This window comes from Mauremys mutica, chromosome 2, assembly GCF_020497125.1.
Source record: "Mauremys mutica isolate MM-2020 ecotype Southern chromosome 2, ASM2049712v1, whole genome shotgun sequence".
In the NCBI taxonomy this organism is placed as follows: Eukaryota; Metazoa; Chordata; order Testudines; family Geoemydidae; genus Mauremys; species Mauremys mutica.
Window position 1 is genome coordinate 260,284,646 of NC_059073.1, and position 17,648 is coordinate 260,302,293.

Consider the following 17,648-nt stretch of genomic DNA (forward strand, 5'->3'; position numbering starts at 1 on the left):
CCATCCACTCCCTCCTACTTCCCACACCGACTGTCCTGGTCAGAACACCCAACCTCCCCCGCTCCTTGTCCCCTGACTGCCCCCTCCTGGGACTCCTGCCCCTGACTGCCCCCCAGAACCCCACCCCCTACCTAAGCTTCCCTGCTCCTTGTCCCCTGATGCCCCCTCCTGAGACCCCCCCCTCTAGCCTCCTAGGGCCCTACCCCCTACCTATCCCCTGACTGCCCCAACCCTTATCCACCCCCTCACCCCCAGACAGACCCCCAGGGACTCCCATGCCCCATCCAACCATTCCCCCCCTGACAGGACCCCCAGAACTCCCGCCCCATCCAACCCTCCCCCTGCTCCCTGACAGCTCCTCATGACTCCCCTTACCATGCCCATGCTGGTCAGACACTGGCTTCATGTGGAGGCAAAACTCCACGAGGAGTGCTGGGGCAGCAGGAGGGGGGGGGGGAGCTGCGGGAGGGGCAGTGGCGGCTCACACTTCTGCGAGCCGCAGAACCCGAGCGCGGTGAGGGAGGAGCCGGGGGGGCGCACCTGCCCATGTTGCGGCCTGATGCCCCCCAACCCGGGGGGCTCCTGAAGCAGATGCATGCAGGCGGAGGTCCCCATGTGCCCCCCAGCTCCTCCCTTGCCGCACTCGGGCTCTGCGGCTCCCAGGAGTGCGAGCCGCCACTGCTGCCCCTCCCGCAGCATGTTCAGGGCCCCACACTCCAGCGGCTCACACTCCCAGGAGCCGCAGAACCCGAGCGAGGTGAGAGGGGAGCCGGGGGGCGCACCTGCTGCTGGTCTGGGGTCCCGGCTGCCAGCCTCGCTCAGCCTCCTGCCAGCCTGGGGTTCCGTTCACTCAGCCAGCAGTGGGCTGAGCAGGGCCGGCAGCCGGGACCCCGGCTGGCAGCCATGTGCCAGGCAAAATTGGCTCGCGTGCCAAAGGTGGCATGTGTGCCGTAGATTGCTGACCCCTGTTCTAAAGAATAATTGTAAAGAAAGAGAAAGACATTTCATATTATACTGCATAACAAGTTTGTGTGCGCTATGGGAAAGTTTCCAATTATCTATGAGAAAAGGAGAGTTAAGGGCTTGTCCACACAGAGACTTCTTAGTGTGTGGCAAGGTAGAGTGTAAATGTACTGTGTACTAGCCTGGCCTGCACCGAGTCGCCATGTGGACTGTGCTGCCATGCAGTAAAAGTTCCATAGCACACTCCAAAACTTTAGTACACCATAGCAGGGGCCACACGCGACTTAGTGTGCTGTAGATTTGCACCCCAGTTTGTCACCCATTTAGTCTCTGTGTGGACACGCCCTAAGCTTTGGATATAGTTGGAGTTTCTCGATGATGCCTGGGTCTAACACCTTCTTTTATTTTGATGAAGCAATTCATTTTCATAACAGTAATATGAAATGTCAGGATATTTCTAGTTGATAGCTGGCCTTTGGGACATTTAAGTCAACGTCTAATGCCTGATGCTTTGCAGCTGAAACATGATTTAATTGTTCTGAAATTCTCCATCTACTGTATTGCTTAATTTCTCATTTGCTATACATGGTATTATATGGTGCCTTTCATCAGAGTGTATAATATAATACAAATGGATAACCTCACCCAAAATTTAAATACAGCTAGCTCCGGGGTGCAGTGTAACTTAACAGCTATAACAGTTGTGGCAAGGCACCCCTTCTGCCTCGCCGGGCTCAGCGCTCCCTCCTCTGGCAGGGACAGGGCCTGGGGTAAATCAGCCCCCACTCTGGAGCACGGCTGTCTTCCCTCTTCAGGGCTTGTTTTTCAGAGCCTTCCCGATAGGCCTCGGGGCAGGCCTGAGAAGAGCTCCTCTGCCAAACAAAGGGGAACAAGTCTATAAAGCACCAAAACAAAAAGGGAATATCTCTCCCTGGCCCCCTCACTGGGGCAGGTGTTGTCCTGTTGCTGGTCCCTGGGTTGTCAGTCCTTCCCCTACAAAGGCACTGGGTTTTGGGTGTCTCCCCTATTAGGCGGAGCACAGTCTCTTATACTGGAGAAGCCTATCTCCCACCCTCCTTCTCCTCTCTCTCACCAAGAGAGAGATTTTAGCAGGTTTCAGGCAGCCCTTAATTGGACTCAGGTGTCCCTAATTGACCTGAAGTAATCCCTTCCCAGCTTGTAGGAAAAAGGGCCGTTAGCATTCTAGGGCTAATGTACCTGTTTTCCCAGACCCTCCTGCAGCCATCCTGACTTTGTCACACAGTGCATAGCAACAGAACAAAATCGTGGACAGAAGTGAAAATACTGTATGTAACTGAAACAGAAAGGGGAAATTTAGGTAGGCAGAAGGCTACCTGTGCAGGAATTTGTCTAGAGCAGTGGTTCTCCGCCAGGGGTACGCAGAGGTCTTCCAAGGGGTACATTAACTCTTCTAGATATTGCCTTGTTAGGCTACATTAAAAGCACTAGCGAAGTCAGTACAAATTAAAATTTCATCCAGACAATGACTTGTTTATACTGCTCTATATACTATACACTGAAATGTAAGCACAATATTTATATTCCAATTGATTTATTTTACAATTATATGGTAAAAATGAAAAAGTAAGCTATTATTCAGTAATAGTGTGTTGTGACACTTGTATTTTTATGTCTGATTTTGTAAGCAAGTAGTTTTTAAGTGAGGTGGAACTTGGGGCTACACAAGACAAATCCCTACCCCACCAAAAAAATCAGGTACTGAGTCTTGAACAGGAGCTCAATTGTCTCACGTTATCAAAAGTGGACGAATTTAGTCATGATACAAAACTACTCAATAAAGCATTAATTTTTTTTAAATACAAGTAAAAATAATGACTTACATATCTGAAAAAGTTCCAGACAATGATCTTTACCCTGGGCTTCTTGAAATGAATTCTTCTGCTACATTTGAAAGCTATAAGTGATCAGTTTTCTCCTTGTATATAGGTAAAATCATACACCAGTTAAGCTGTGAGTCTTCCACTGTGGATCGAAGCCATTTTTTAATACTAAGTAGAGCACTGAAACTATTCTTACTTACAACATTCGTAGCTGGTATCACCACAATCATTTTTATCAACTTCACCACTTCTGAAAACAACTAATGTTTGGCTTGGATAGGTGAACTGACTTCAACAATCCTTCTGCAAGATGACAGCTTATTTGAAACAGATGAAGCTGAATAATCGAGTCAATCCTGGCTGACTTCAGAACCATATCCCTGAAGCATGTCTTGATCTCACATTTCTGTCATATTTGGCTAGGTTGTGAGAGCTTCAAGATTTGAATAATTTTGTAGCCTGTTTGAGTTTTGATTGAATACTAGACAACGTAAAATCAATTACTTCAAAGCAGATGTACTTATAAAATTCCTTTGCTGAATTTGGGTAGCTGGGTTCAACTGTCCCTATTTACATTTTCTTGGTAATTTTTCTCTTCCTTGGAAGCTCAGGCATTCTGGACTTTCTCCAACTTTAAACTTTTCTGGGGGATTTGCTCCCAAAATAAATTATCACTTTCTTCTGATCTGATGGACTGAAGTGAATTAGTCAGTCATTTTCATGTAAGTCTGTCCTTCTGTTGCTGAAAAATCCAACCCCTGCAGAGTTTTGGTCAGATTGTCTACCATGTTTAGGACTTTTTGTCATAGTTCAATACCAAAGAGGAAGTTAAACTTCTCTGTTTGAGCTACTGTGCCACCAATTCAAACACTTATTTCAGGATCTTTTGTTGTATCCTTCACTACCTCCCAAGTTGCACAAGGTAAGACAGTTCTCAGAAATTGTAACCAATGCTTCTGCTCGGAGAGTCCGTCTTGTTGGACGGAGGACACGGATACCTGGTGATGTACTTAACACTACATATTTAATGTCCTGAAATATAACAACTTATTTGGGTAATTTTAAAATTAATTTAGCAATTTTGTAAACAGTTACAAGAGTATCTCTTAGGATAATATTATTTTCAATAGCATCCTGTCATGCCAAATTCAAAGCATACCTATTCCAATCAGTATACGTAATTTGTGGTTCCTTCTGTTGCCATCTGATTGTTACACCTGATACTAAGAGAGAAGGGATCAAAAGTCCTCATGCAGAGAGGGTGTCTGTATGACATGAAAAACACTTTATTCACATAAAACGCATGAAAAACTACTAAAAATGTTATAAAATTACCATATTTACACAGAAAGATATGAATGAAATAAAATGAAATCACCCTAAGCGAACATTAAACATGAATCACTAAAGCATCATCATCACTAAGTTCACTCATAATATTGTTAACACACCAAATCAACCAAAAATTATCCAGGTTAAAAGTAATTTATAAAAGGTGTAATCGATCTGCAGCTGGGCCACAATCTAGCACATCACAGTCTTCTACCCTGGCCACTCAGTTCTAGAGAGATTTCAGAATGGCTAGTTTTTGCCTGGCCCAGAAAAAAGTTAGCCAGGAATGAAACCTTCTGAATGTGAGCACTGTATCTTGCTCCCAGAACACAGGAGAAAACTAGTCCCAGACTGTTGAAAAGCCACTGAAAAAACAAAAAAACAAACAAAAAGAGGAACCAAATGGGGCAATGAAGGAAAAAATGAAACACCATGTCTGAGGCTGAACAGAAAGAGCACTGCACAGACACACCAGGGCTGATAGGGTCACAAAATGATTGGTTGCTATGATGCTGTGCAGGACCCTCCAATGCAAGTCACCAGAGCACTTAGAATGAGGAGGTTTCTACAGCATCCTCCAAGTTGAGGACATAAAGTCACCCAGGGACAGAGCCATCCTCCAGGTTGTATCAGGGAGAACAGAATGGGTAGCATAATGCCATCCCTTGACATACATACCATGGAGCTGCTTCTTGATCATGGCTACAAAACAAACATTTACCAGACCCTTCCAGGACAACAATCTACCTGGGTGCACTAGAATCTCATCCATGGAAGAGAAGGCAACCAGTGAGGGGAACAGAGGGTTTCCCACTTGAAGGACAGTTCCCGCAAAATCTTTCTGCAAATGCTGAGTAGCCCGTTTAAGGAGTGCTGCCTGGAATTCAGCAAGAACCTTATCCAAAAAACCACACAGACCGGTTTCTGGTCTGAGCAGCAAAAGCGTGACAAACAGGGAACAATCAGGTGAGGCAGCTTGGTCAATCCAGCCTGAGTAAAGGCAGAAAACAGACTCCTGGCAGAAAGAGCTTCAGAAAATAAAAATGGGTTGAAAAACAGTGGCTCTTCTAAGACCATAGACTAAAAACGCCTGGTCAGGCTGGGCACTGCAGAGAAGTCACCACGCATTAAAATGGCCATTATAGATTGGAGGCAAATCTAAACTTTGTAATCAGCCAGGTGCCAACAAGAAAATGTGAAGGTCAAAGCCCATCCTCCAACACGATGGAGGATAGAGAGGGCAAGGGAATTCCAGGCCAGCAGGGAGTCAGAGTACAGAAACAGCTGAACAGACTGGATGCAAAAAGCCACCAACCTACTGACCAGGCCAGTAAGCCCCAGCCACCCTCATCTAATAGTAAGAACAGCAAGCAGGGTGCAACCAATAGTAACCATTCAAAAAAAAAAAAGATTAATGTGCTGAATCTTGTTCATATAGTTGTAAACAGACACAAAGTGCCTGCACTTCACCTTCAGACATGACAAAAACAGAGACGTCATCAGCATAGGTTGACAAACAAACTGGAAAAGCGCCTGGCTCTCCTGGCCCAGGTAGGCCAGTCAACAGCTTCTTAGGAGGTACAGGAATGGCTCCAGAATCAGGCATATAACATCCGAGACAGAGGGCACCCCGACGTATGCCCCTGCGGACTGGGAAGCAGCAGCTAATACCCCCATTAATCTTTAAGAAACTAAAACGGTTATGGCACAATAAAGAACTATATGAAGTGCACTGGCCCAATCCCCAAAGCTTCTCATGTTTCTAAAAGATAACTATGATTAACTCTATCAAAGGCCTTCTCCTGATCCATTGAAATAAGCCCCACATCCAGATTAAAAAGTTTAGTAACAGTAAAAACACCACAAACTAAGAACAAATTATCAAAAATACAGCAGCTAGGAACAGAATATGTTTGATCAGGATGAATCGAAGTACCCAAACAGTCCTTCAGCTGGTTAGCTAAGGCCCTGGATAAAATTTTATAATTGAAGCAGAGAAAGAAAATATGTTTACAATTCTGAAAATCACAGCAGTCTCCCTTTTTGTGCAGCAGGGTAATCACTTCCCAACAGCAGCGGAGGGGTGGCTCTTTCTCCTTGATACACTCCAGCCCCTCCCCACTATCCTGGGGTCCCATATTCATACCAGGGAACCCAGAGACAGTTGTACATGAATAGTAACCCCTCCATTGACCAGGGTCACCACACCATTTCAGCTTTTCAGAAGTAACAAACACTGTATAATCCACCCCACCTACATGCGCCTTTAAAAACAGGTTGAAGAGCTGTTCAGGTTATTTAAGCCTGGGGCTGGAATGACATAACATGTTTCACATTTGGATTCTTGCAACCCAACAGAATAATCCTAACAGCAGAAACAATGAGAGATCAGATACTAGGGTCTCATTGCGAGTGAAGGGTTGGGGGGGCGGGGGGCATAGGAAAAAAACTATTTTAGTAGTAGGAATAAACAAGGGAAAAACTGGAACAAAAGATTCCTTGACCCAAAATCCCTCCTGTACCAAATGATTCACAAACTGTTGTTGGGTCAGGAAAATCACTGCAGATTTACTAATTTGAGAGGCAGATTTTATATTAACACAGCCAATCGTCTACCTACACACAGCAGACTCCACAGTATAGGAGACAGCAGGAACACACTGAACCCCATGCTTGGGGGCCAAGCCACTAAACCTATCTGAAGTGGACCCCCATGGAGAACACTTCCCTCAATCCAGAGGAAAAAAGGGAGGGAACGTAACACCCCTAAAACAAAGAAACAGCAAGAAACAAAAACAAACACAGACTAACACAAAACCAGCTAGTGCACATAGCACATACCAAACACAATCTCACTCTCAGAAACTCCCACAGCCCCAAGAGAGAGAATCCGTAGTCTTTGTGGAGGAGGGAAACAGCTAGCCTGGCTGCAGAAAGAGTAGGAGAAGCACAGGCAGGTGAGCCTTACACAGGCCCAGAGAATTCCCCTTCACAAGAACAGGAGACCCTGCTTCTTGAGCCACTTCCCAGACAGAGAAGAAAGGAGCCAGGGCCTGCTGCAGGACATACCTACAACCTGGCCTCAGCTACCAAGAGCCAGCTGACAAAGAGACCATCAGCAGCTGAGACATCAGACAACTGTACCTCCATCTGGGCTGAGTAGAACAAACTGAGTTATCAGAAGACTGCTGCTGCTACAGTAATTGGATAGTGTAACACAATATTCAACAGCTATTTTTTTTTAACTCTAGCTCCCTCAAATAAAAATAGTTGTCTATGCCCCTGCTTTAAAGTCTATTTACAGTCTAATGCAGGGGTCGGCAACCTTTCAGAAGTGTTGTGCCGAGTCTTCATTTATTCACTCTAATTTAAGGTTTTGCGTGCCAGTAATACATTTTAACGTTTTTAGAAGGTCTCTTTCTATAAGCCTATATATATATAATATATAACTAAACTATTGTTGTATGTATAGTAAATAAGGTTTTTTAAATGTTTAAGAAGCTTCATTTAAAATTAAATTAAAATGCAGAGCCCCCCAGACCAGTGGCCAGAACCCAGGCAGTGTAAGTGCCACTGAAAATCAGCTCGCGTGCCGCCTTCGGCACGCGTGCCATAGGTTGCCTACCCCTGGTCTAATGTGTTTTATTTAAGTTCATAATTATTTCTTTGCATCTTCTGCTCCGGGATAAGAATTGATTCCTTTTGGGATAACCACCTTTGATCTTAAAACTTCAGGATGGTGAATCCACTTTTCCCAAGAGGAATAAAAACAGAGACCTGGATCAGAATGGATTCAAGGAGTCATGACGCTCCTGATAGGAGACCTCTAAATGTAACAGATCCAAGTAATCTTGAATGTGGCAATCTTTATTTTCTTTGAGTTTGGCACTTTTACCCTCTTTTTGTGAAAAGACTTATAGATAGTGACACTGAAAATTGTGCCCATGTAGATCAGAAGTCATGAAGAGAGAAGTTAGCGATGTGATTGTTTAGTTCCTATTCCGTAGGCTCAATAAACAGCAGAGTCCGTGAGTGGAAGAGTCTGGGCTTTGATTGGCCAGCAATCAGAGTACACTAGAATAGTTGTCTCTTTGTCAATGGCTGCCAATACTACTATCATTTTGGTAAATAACATGGGAGCTAAGGTCAAACAGCAAAGTAGATTAAAGGTCCTAATGACAGGATTAGAAACCTATGACAACAATGGGCAAATACATGTGGGTATTTTGCAGATCCTCTGAAGCAATGAAGTTCCCAGAGCTAACTGCCAACATTACTGATATGGAGGACTCCATTTTGAAATGTTACTTCTATATTCCTGACTTGACAAGCCTCACTTCCAAATCTTGATGTAGGTTTTGCTTGAACTTGTGCAAATAAGAGAAAGAACTGGAGGAGAGTTATGGAAGTGGGATAAAACAGCAGAACAATGCCACATGTAAAAGTTTTAACAGATTTTGCTGCTTGCCAGTCTAACCAAAGACAGAGAATACTTAAATGGCACTCAAGCATCCAGAATGATGTATCTATCAAAAGGCAGGAATGGTAGCTAGTTTCAGTGTTAGTACTATTAATGGAAAGTATGCATACTAAAGCCTTGATCCAGCAAAACACTTAAAGCATGTGCTTAACTTTAAGCATGGGGATAATTCATTGAAGTCAAGGGAACCAGGGCCGGCTCCAGACCCCAGAGCGCCAAGTGCGCGCGTGGGGCGGCATTTTGCCAGGAGGGCGGCAGGCGGGTCCGGCGGACCTTCCGCAGTCATGCCTGTGGGAGGTTTACCTGAGCCGCGGGACCAGCAGACCTCCCGCAGGCATGACTGCGGAGGGTGCGCTGGTTCCGCGGCTCCAGTTGACCTCCCGCAGGCATCACTGCGGATGGTTCGCTGGTCCCGCAGCTCGGGTGGACCTCCCGCAGGCACGCCTGCGGATGCTCCACTGGAGCCGCGGGACCAGCAGACCCTCCACAGCTGCAGGAGGTCCACTGGAGCCGCGGGACCAGCAGACCCTCCGCAGTCATGCCTGCGGGAGGTCTGCTGGTCCCGCGGCTCCGGTAAACCTCCCGCAGGCATGACTGCTTGGGGCGGTCAAATTCCTAGAGCCACCCTGAAGGGAACACTCAGATGCTTAAAGTTAAGCATGTGCTTAAGTGCTTTGTTGGATCAGAGCCCATGAGATCTGATTGAACAGTTGACAAACTGCATACCAGACAAAATGATGCATAATGCTCCTAACTTTTATAAGAGAAGTAGTTAATTGTATTTTGCTTCTTGTCAAACTGCTGCATTGCATTTAAAATATCTTATTTCCTGTTTCATAACAAACAGCAATAATTTAATTGAAGTTCTTATAAAGCTCTACTTAGTTTTTATGTCTACATTTTCAGGGCAGTGTGTATGGAATTGAAGGTACAGGATTTCTATCAGTCTGTTTTCCCACAAAATAAAGTTACAAAGTATATTATTTTTCCTAAAAAATTTCATACTTACCATCTTCATACAAACAGCACATTTCTGTTCCAGTTGGAATTTTTACAATATTAAGATCTGTTTCTTCCATCGCTGCAGTAGACTGGGAACGTATCTGGGGCTAGTATGGAACATTTTTTCATTAAGACTGATTAAAAGCTATTGGTTGATTAAATAACAAGAAACTTGTTAAGTTACATTTAAGGTTATTGTGTGAAATTCAAGCAAAGACATAAAAACATCTGTAAAACCATCAAATACTATAAAAAGTGGAAATCAGAAGTTCCATAAACAATTCTGACACCAGCCATGTATCATTGTTTCGTTGTATTCCCTTGTTTGTCTAGATCAACCTGCTGTGTCTTGTTTTATACTTAGATTGTAAGCTGTTTGGAGTAGGGACCATATTTTTGTTCTATGTATGTACAGCACCTAGCACACTGGGGTCTCAGTCCATGACTACAGTTTCTAGGCTCTATAATAACTACAACATGTTGCAAACAAATACTGAAATATTCTCAACAAGCAGCACTTAAAGAACCATAACTCTGTCCTAGTTTTTGTGTTACCATTTTTTGGCCTGATTCAATTTCCATGGAAATAATATTAATACTTCTTTTGATTTTTTTAGAAGGGGAATGGTCTCTTACAGACCTTTTTAACATTTGTGACAGAGTCAGGCCAGATGGCTACAGGAGAGTGCTGGAAAGCAGGTATATTCACCCCAGGATAAGCAGGGAGGAACCCTGCTCAGGCAAGGTATGGAGAGCAAGCTCAGGGGCATGGGGAAATTCTGAGGTTGAGAGGAATACCCCAGCCCACTGCTAAGTGGAAGCACAGAACCCACCGAGACAGAGAAGGAGCTCTGTCACAACCTGTGTCAGAGGTGGGATTGTGTGACAGCGCAGCAGACTCAGCCAAAAAAAAAATAGAAAAGGGGGATTTTCTTGTCCTCACCACAATGGACGACATGGTGAGGGCACTTGTACGGTCCACAGTGACCCAACAGGAGGCTACGTGAGCCCAGATGACAGTCCAGCAGGAATTGATGGGGTTGCAGCACTAGACCAACCAATTGCTGATGAATCAGGCTGCTCAGGACTGAGCGCTCCTGCGAGAGGTGATGGACCAGCTGAAAGCCCTGACCACCCTAGCCTGTGGGCCCAATGAGACGTGAGTCCTAAAGGCCACTGGTTACCTACCAAAGATGACTGTGGAAGACAATGTGGAGGCGTACCTCCTTACCTTTGAAAGGACCGCAGTGCGTAAGGCCTGGCCCCAGGACCAGTGGGCCGACATCCTTGCCCCCTTTTTGTGTGGGGAGGCCCAGAAGGCTTGATATGCCCGCAGAAGTCGCGTCCGACTACCCCCTATTGAAGGCGGAGATCCTGGCGCATTCGGGGATAATGGCAGCGGTGCCGGCCCAGAAGTATCACAAGTGGAGGTACCAACAGAGCAAGCCTCCAAGGTCCCAACTATTTGAACTCACCCACTTTGCACCGAAGTGGCTGCGACCCAAGGCCCATAGTTCCAAGGAGGTTCTGGAGATTCTGGTCATAGACCGGTACACGAGGGGACTGCCACCAGACCTATGCGCATGGGTGGGCCAGAATGACCCCTTCTCCTATGACGAGGTGGTTGCACTGGTGGAGAGACGGATGATGGCCAGGGAACTATTATGACCACCCAGGGAAGATTCTTTCTGAATCAAATGATCGGCCCCGATCCCAGGAATTCGGACGACCGAGCACCCAGGAAGGTCTAGGTGGGAGAAAGGGGAGCCGAGGACTAGCCAGGGGCCATGAAGGGATGGAGTGACCTGGGCAAAGAGGACTGTGGGGCCAGTGCCCCTAGCCCAAAGGACAGGGGGGTGACTAGGGCCATGTATAGATGTTATGCATGAGGAGTTGTGGCACATAGCAACCCAGTGTCCCAATGCTGAGGAGCCCATGCAGTGTAACCTGGGGAACGGGGCAGACCCGTGCATCCTAATCCACTTAGTGGGGGTTGTGCTAACCCCATATAAATATACAAGACCAGTGAGACTGAATGGGGTAGAGATCATGGCGCTTGTGGACTCCGGGAGCACTATCCCCCTCATCACCGGGAGGCTAGTGAAATGCCTTCAGCTGATGCAGGTCAAACGTACAGGGGTAACATGCGTCCATGGGGTGGTTAGTTATTACCCCACCATCCCAGTAAAGATTGAGATCCAGGGGAACATTACCGGGGTAACAGCAGGGGTGGTCCCTAAACTCCCATACTCCGTACTCATAGGGAGAGATTTCCCAGGGTTTGGAAGCTTGCTCCCACCAGAGGGATTGGAGGAAGGAGAGGATCCCGAAGTTAATGAGTCATCCACAGCAGAATGCCACCCCCTGATTTTCTCTGAGGTATCTCAGGATCTGTTCCCTGTTCCCAGGAGGGTCAGGAAGACCAAGCGGGAAACGAGGGCAGCTAAGGCCTTGGGAAGCCGGATCCTGATCCAGGGCCAGCTTAGTCCTGGGAAAGAGAATTTTGGACAGGACCAGGCGGAAGACCTGAGATATGATAACATCAGGAAGGAGGTGACTGAGATAGATGGGGTATCCATAGATGAAAATGCCCAGGGACCAGGACCCTACTTCATGATCAAGAAGGATCTCATGTACTGGGTCATACAGATGTAGGGGCAGGAAGTGCAACAGCTCCTGGTGCCATGAAAGCATCTGAGGGCGGTGTTAGTCCTTGCCCACAGTCACCTTTTTGCAGGGCACCTAGGGGCAGAGAAGACCCTGGCACAAATCCTATGAAGGTTCTTCTGGCCAGGAATACATGAAGAAGTTCGGCGGTATTGCGCCTCCTACCCCGAGTGTCAGCAACACAGTCCCCATCACCTTCAGGCTGCATGGGGTTCCAGCCACCTTCCAGCGTCTCATGGACAAGCTGTTGCGCCCCCATGCCAGTTATGCTGCCACATACTTGGACTACGTGATTATCCATAGCCCAGACTGAGAGACCCACCTGGAAAAGGTAGAAGTGGTGCTGAATACCCTACGGCGCACCGGCCTAACAGCCAATCCCGCCAAGTGTGCCATAGGACTAGCGGAGGCTAAATACTTAGGGTACATTGTAGGGACAGGCATGGTAAAGCCCCATCTAAATAAGCTGGAAGCGATCAAACCAGAAAAAATAAGTCAGAGCATTCCTAGGCATAGTGGAGTATCACCGGCGATTTATCCCCCACTTCACCACCAGGGCAAGTCCCCTGACGGACCTGGTAAAGGCCCGGGGACCTAACATGATGTGATGGACTGATGCGGCAGAGGGGGCATTCATAGACCTGTGGACAGCCCTCTGCAGCAACTCTGTGCTCATAGCCCTGGACTTTACTAAAGAATTCATTTTACAGAGGGATGCATACGAAGTGGAGTTGAGGGCTGTCCTGTCACAGATGGTCAGAGAAGATGAACACCCAATTCTTTACCTTAGCAGAAAACTCCTTCTGAGGGAACAGAAATATGCAGCAGTAGAGAGTGAGTGTCTCACCATTAAGTAGGCCATGGAAACTCTACGATATTACCGGCTAGGTTGGCGATTTGTCCTTGTGACCGATAATGCCCCCCTCCAGTGGAGGCAACGGAATAAAGAGAAGAATGCCAGGGTGATCAGATGGTTCTTGTCCCTCCAACCGTTCCACTTCCGCATAAAACACAGAGTCGGAAGCCGCCATGGTGATGCGGATGGCCTGTCCTGGGTACACTGTCTAGTGACCCAAGTTGCCCAACCCCATGGTTTTGAGCAGCGGGGAGGGATATGTGACAGCATCAGGCCAGATGGCTACAGGAGAGTGCTGGAAGGCAGGTATATTAGCCCTGGGATAAGCAGGTCGCTTTTCCCTTGGTAACTGAACAGAGGTTGCTCTAGGTTAATTAGGACACCTGGGGCCAATCACGGGCCTGCCAGAACCTATTAAAAGCCTCCCTCCAGCCAGATAGGGGCATGCGATAGGAGTTGTGGGAGGGAAGTGCACTACTGGAGAGCTGGGTAGTGCAGATGCTGACAAGGAGGGAAAACCTCACAGGTACAGAGGCGAAGGGCAGGGGAAATCCTACCCAAGAGGGTGAACAACCCTTCTGGGCCCCGGAGGTCTGAGGGAAGAGACCTCACTGGAGGGGAGAGACTGAACTGGGAGTCTGGTTTGCTGCCACCATGCCCGGAGGGGCTACCAGAGACTAAGAGGCTCTCCTCCCCCTCCCCCGTCAGGGAGGCCGGGAGGAACGCTGCTCGGGCAAGGTGTGGACGGCAAGCCCAGGGGTGTGGGAAAATTCTAAGGTAGAGAGGAATATTCTGGCCCACCGCTAAGTGGAAGTGCAGAACCCACTGAGGCAGAGAAGGAGCTCTGTCACACATATAAATAAAAAATTGAGTATTTTGTGTATATTCTTCTATAGTAACAAGTGTGGTGGTTTACTATCAGATGAACAGGTTTTTTTTTAAGGTAATAGGGAAAGTTTTATTCTCTGGTTTAAGGATTATATTTAGTCTATTCCGTACCTTACTGTCTAATTACAGTTGTCTAATTAGGGGCATAGTGAACTATTTTTCTCAATAATAAAAGATTGCTATTTGACATACCTATATTCTAAGTCATTGAATATCTAGTAAGTCATTTAATACCTATTTGCTATTTGAGATACTGTACCTATACACTGTTATTTAAATTTTCATATACAGTTCTGAGAGAGAGCTACATGATAAAGGGAAAAGGTTCATTAAGAGTTTATTGCTGTTGCTCATGTCTTGTTAAAAGGGTAGAGCTAAGGTGTGACGACCTCCCTGCTTTTCAGCTGGGCCATGGCCAGCTCATGGTTGCGCTGCTTCTCCCTCTCTCTTTCCTCGAATTCGCGTTGCCTTTGTCTTTCCTCATATGCCCTCAGCTCCTTACGCTCCTCCATCTCTTTCAGTTGTATCTCTCTCTCCAAGTCCAGCCGCCTGCGCTCCACGGAGGCCGAGCGTCGCCGGGCCGATCCTCTGCTGGCCGGGGGGGTCACGGAGCCCTCGGTAGCTGGGCTCCTCCTCCCCCTCCCCCTAGGCCTAGGGGTGGGGGGTCTCGAGGAGCCCTCAGCGGCCGGCTGACCACTCCCAGCGGGTCCAGACACTGGTGCCTGTGCTGCATCTGCCCGGCTGCTTCCCTCCGAGACAGGGACCGGTTCATCCCTGCGATCCCTCTCCTCCAGCCGGGCAATCAGCTGGGCCTTGGTGAGCTTCCCATGGCGCAACCCCCTCTGTTTGCACAGCTCCACCAGCTCACACTTGCGCTTCTGGGAATACATCTTCCTGCTGGCCGCTCACAGGCCGGGGTGTTCGCCGCTCCCCACGGGTTCCAGGGGGACCCCTAGTGTGCCAGTCCTTGAGGTCACCACCCCTCTGCCAGGGTCGAGCTGCAGACTCCTCTGCCCCTGGGATCGCTCGCTGTGATCCCCCGGGGGACCCTGTTACTGCAAAGTCCTGCTCTCTGGCCACACTCGCCCAGGGGTGAATCGCCCCTTCGTTTTACTGCTCCCCAGTCACTTACTGCAGGAAGCACCGTCCCCGGGGTGCCGCCGATCCCACCGCTGCCACCAGTTGTCACGGAGTGTGGGGGAGTCAGGCCCTGCACCCCCGGCCTCCCTGCCGATTCACCAGGACTCTCAGCCAGCCAGTAAAGCAGAAGGTTTATTTAGACGACAGGAACACAGTCCAGCACAGGTCTTGCAGGCACAGATAACCGGATCCCCCCCTGTCAGGTCCTTCCTGGGGGGCCTCCCAGCCCCCTCGGGGATCAGAGCCCGGTCTCCCTGCCTCCCCTCTGTTCTCCAGCCAACTCCCATCTGCCCAACCCCCCTCCGCCGGCCCCTCCTCTCTGCTCAGCTTCTTTTCCAGGCTAGGAGGTCACCTGACCCCTTTGTCTCCAACACCTTTAAGCCAGCACCTTTGCAGGGAGGGGCCGGGCCATCAGTTGCTAGGAGACAGCACTTCAGGCATTTGGCTGCATGGCCTTTTTGCTGCTAGATACTTAGGAACTGTCCCCAGCCCCCAGTGCGACCAGTCCCACTTCGTCACATAAGGTTGTTTAGATGCCTGCCATTGAGAATCATTCTTTTTAATTTTTTTTTCTGTATTAACTGAACGTTAAGATGGAGCACTAGAACTGGTTTTGTAACCTTTATATGTCTTTTCTTGAATTACACATAGCAATCTTAACACTAAATTATTTGTTATTAAATTTTCTAATTTTTAAAAAGGACATACATTTTATTGTTAAATGTTACTGAGTGCAATGTTGGTTTTAGATATTCTATAGATGGTCTATCATAAACCATTATTCAATATAGACCATTTGTCTAAGTTCCGAAAAAGTAAAAGTTAATGTAAATTACAATATTCACAACTACATGTTGAAATGTACACATGTATAGTGAATTTTCAGATATCTGCAATAAACCATTGTCAGATATAAGTGGTCAAAAGAATCACTAGAACAATTTTTTCACTGTGAAAAATCACAGATTTTTTTGACTCCTTGCAATATAAAAATTTAGCTTTTCAAAATTGTCAGAAAATTCTACTATATACTTGTATTATTCACAGAAAAATTTTAAACAGTTACATTTAATGAAAAAAGAAGTTACATACCAATGGTGAAAAAGGGAAATATAAACCACCCCTTCGTTCATTTATTTGGCTTGCACCAGTTTCAATATAGAGAGGAACAGCAAGCTGTAAAACACCAAAAACATACTAAGCATATTTCAAGAAAACATAACTTCAGACCATGTATGCTCACAAACAACTAAGCTTCAAAATAAAATACTGAAATAGAATGCACTGTTTTGTTCATCTGACTAAATGGGGAGGTTGCATACAATAATGACACCAAAAGACAGTTAAAATATAGCTAAAGTAAAAAACAGCTCTTTTACATGTAGAATTGAATACGTTCACAGCTGGACTTTATATGTGACCTTATGCAATAAACAATATGTATCAGTGCAAAAACCCAATGTATGTGCAACTATTATAATTTAATTTTTAATTGCATCAATGTCAAGAAGTTGAACATTTGGTTTTCACTAGGGCTGTCAATTAATTGCAGTTAACTCACATGATTAACTAAAAAAATTAATTGCGAATAAAAAAATTAATCGTGATTAATCACACTGTTAAACATGGGATTTTTGTAGCCGGCATTGCAAGGTATTTACGTGCCAGATATGCTAAACATTCTTATGCCCCTTCATTCTTCAGCCACCATTCCAGAGGACATGCTTCCATGCTGATGATGCTCATTAAAAAAAAAATGCATTAATTAAATTTGTGACTGAACTCCTTTGGGGGGGGGAAATTGTATGCCTCCTGTTCTGTTTTATCCACATTCTGCCATATATTTCATGTTATAGCAGTCTCGGATGATGACCCAGAACATGTTGTTAATTTTCAGAACACTTCAACTGCAGATTTGACAAAATGCAAAGAAGGTACCAATGTGAGATTTCTAAAGATAGATACAGCACTTGACCCAAGGTTTAAGAATCTGAAGTGCCTTCCAAAATCTGAGAGGGCCGAGTTTTGGACCATGCTTTCGGATATCTTATAAGAGCAACGCTCCGATGTGGAAACTACAGAACCCGAACCACCAAAAAAGAAAATCAACCTTCTGCTGGTGGCATCTGACTCAGATGATGAAAATGAACATGCATTGGTCCGCACTGTTTTGGATCGTTATTGAGCAGAACTCATCATCATCATTGACGCATGTCCTCTGGAATGGTGGTTGAAGCATGAAGGGACATATGAATCTTTAACACATCTGGCACATAAATATCTTGCGATGCCGGTGCCATGTGAACGCTTGTTCTCACTTTCAGGTGACATAAACAAGAAGCAGGAGGCATTATCTCCTGCAAATGTAAACAAACTTGTTTGTCTGAGTAATTGGCTGAACATGAAGTAGGACTGAGTGGACTTGTAGACTCTAAAGTTTTACAGTGTTTAATTTTTG

At 46.4% G+C, this 17,648-nt stretch overlaps 1 protein-coding gene across 2 annotated transcripts in view; it reads right to left on the reverse strand.

The window, feature by feature from the left end:
* C2H10orf67 (chromosome 2 C10orf67 homolog) overlaps nt 1–17,648 on the reverse strand; it is a 118,752-nt gene that overhangs the window by 11,486 nt on the left and 89,618 nt on the right. For both annotated transcript variants that reach the window (XM_045003201.1, XM_045003200.1), the window contains 2 exons: nt 16,283–16,366; nt 9,647–9,746 (listed from right to left, as the gene is read on the reverse strand). In XM_045003201.1, the coding sequence (XP_044859136.1) occupies nt 9,647–9,746; nt 16,283–16,366 (184 nt within the window). The remainder of the gene's footprint in view (nt 1–9,646; nt 9,747–16,282; nt 16,367–17,648) is intronic.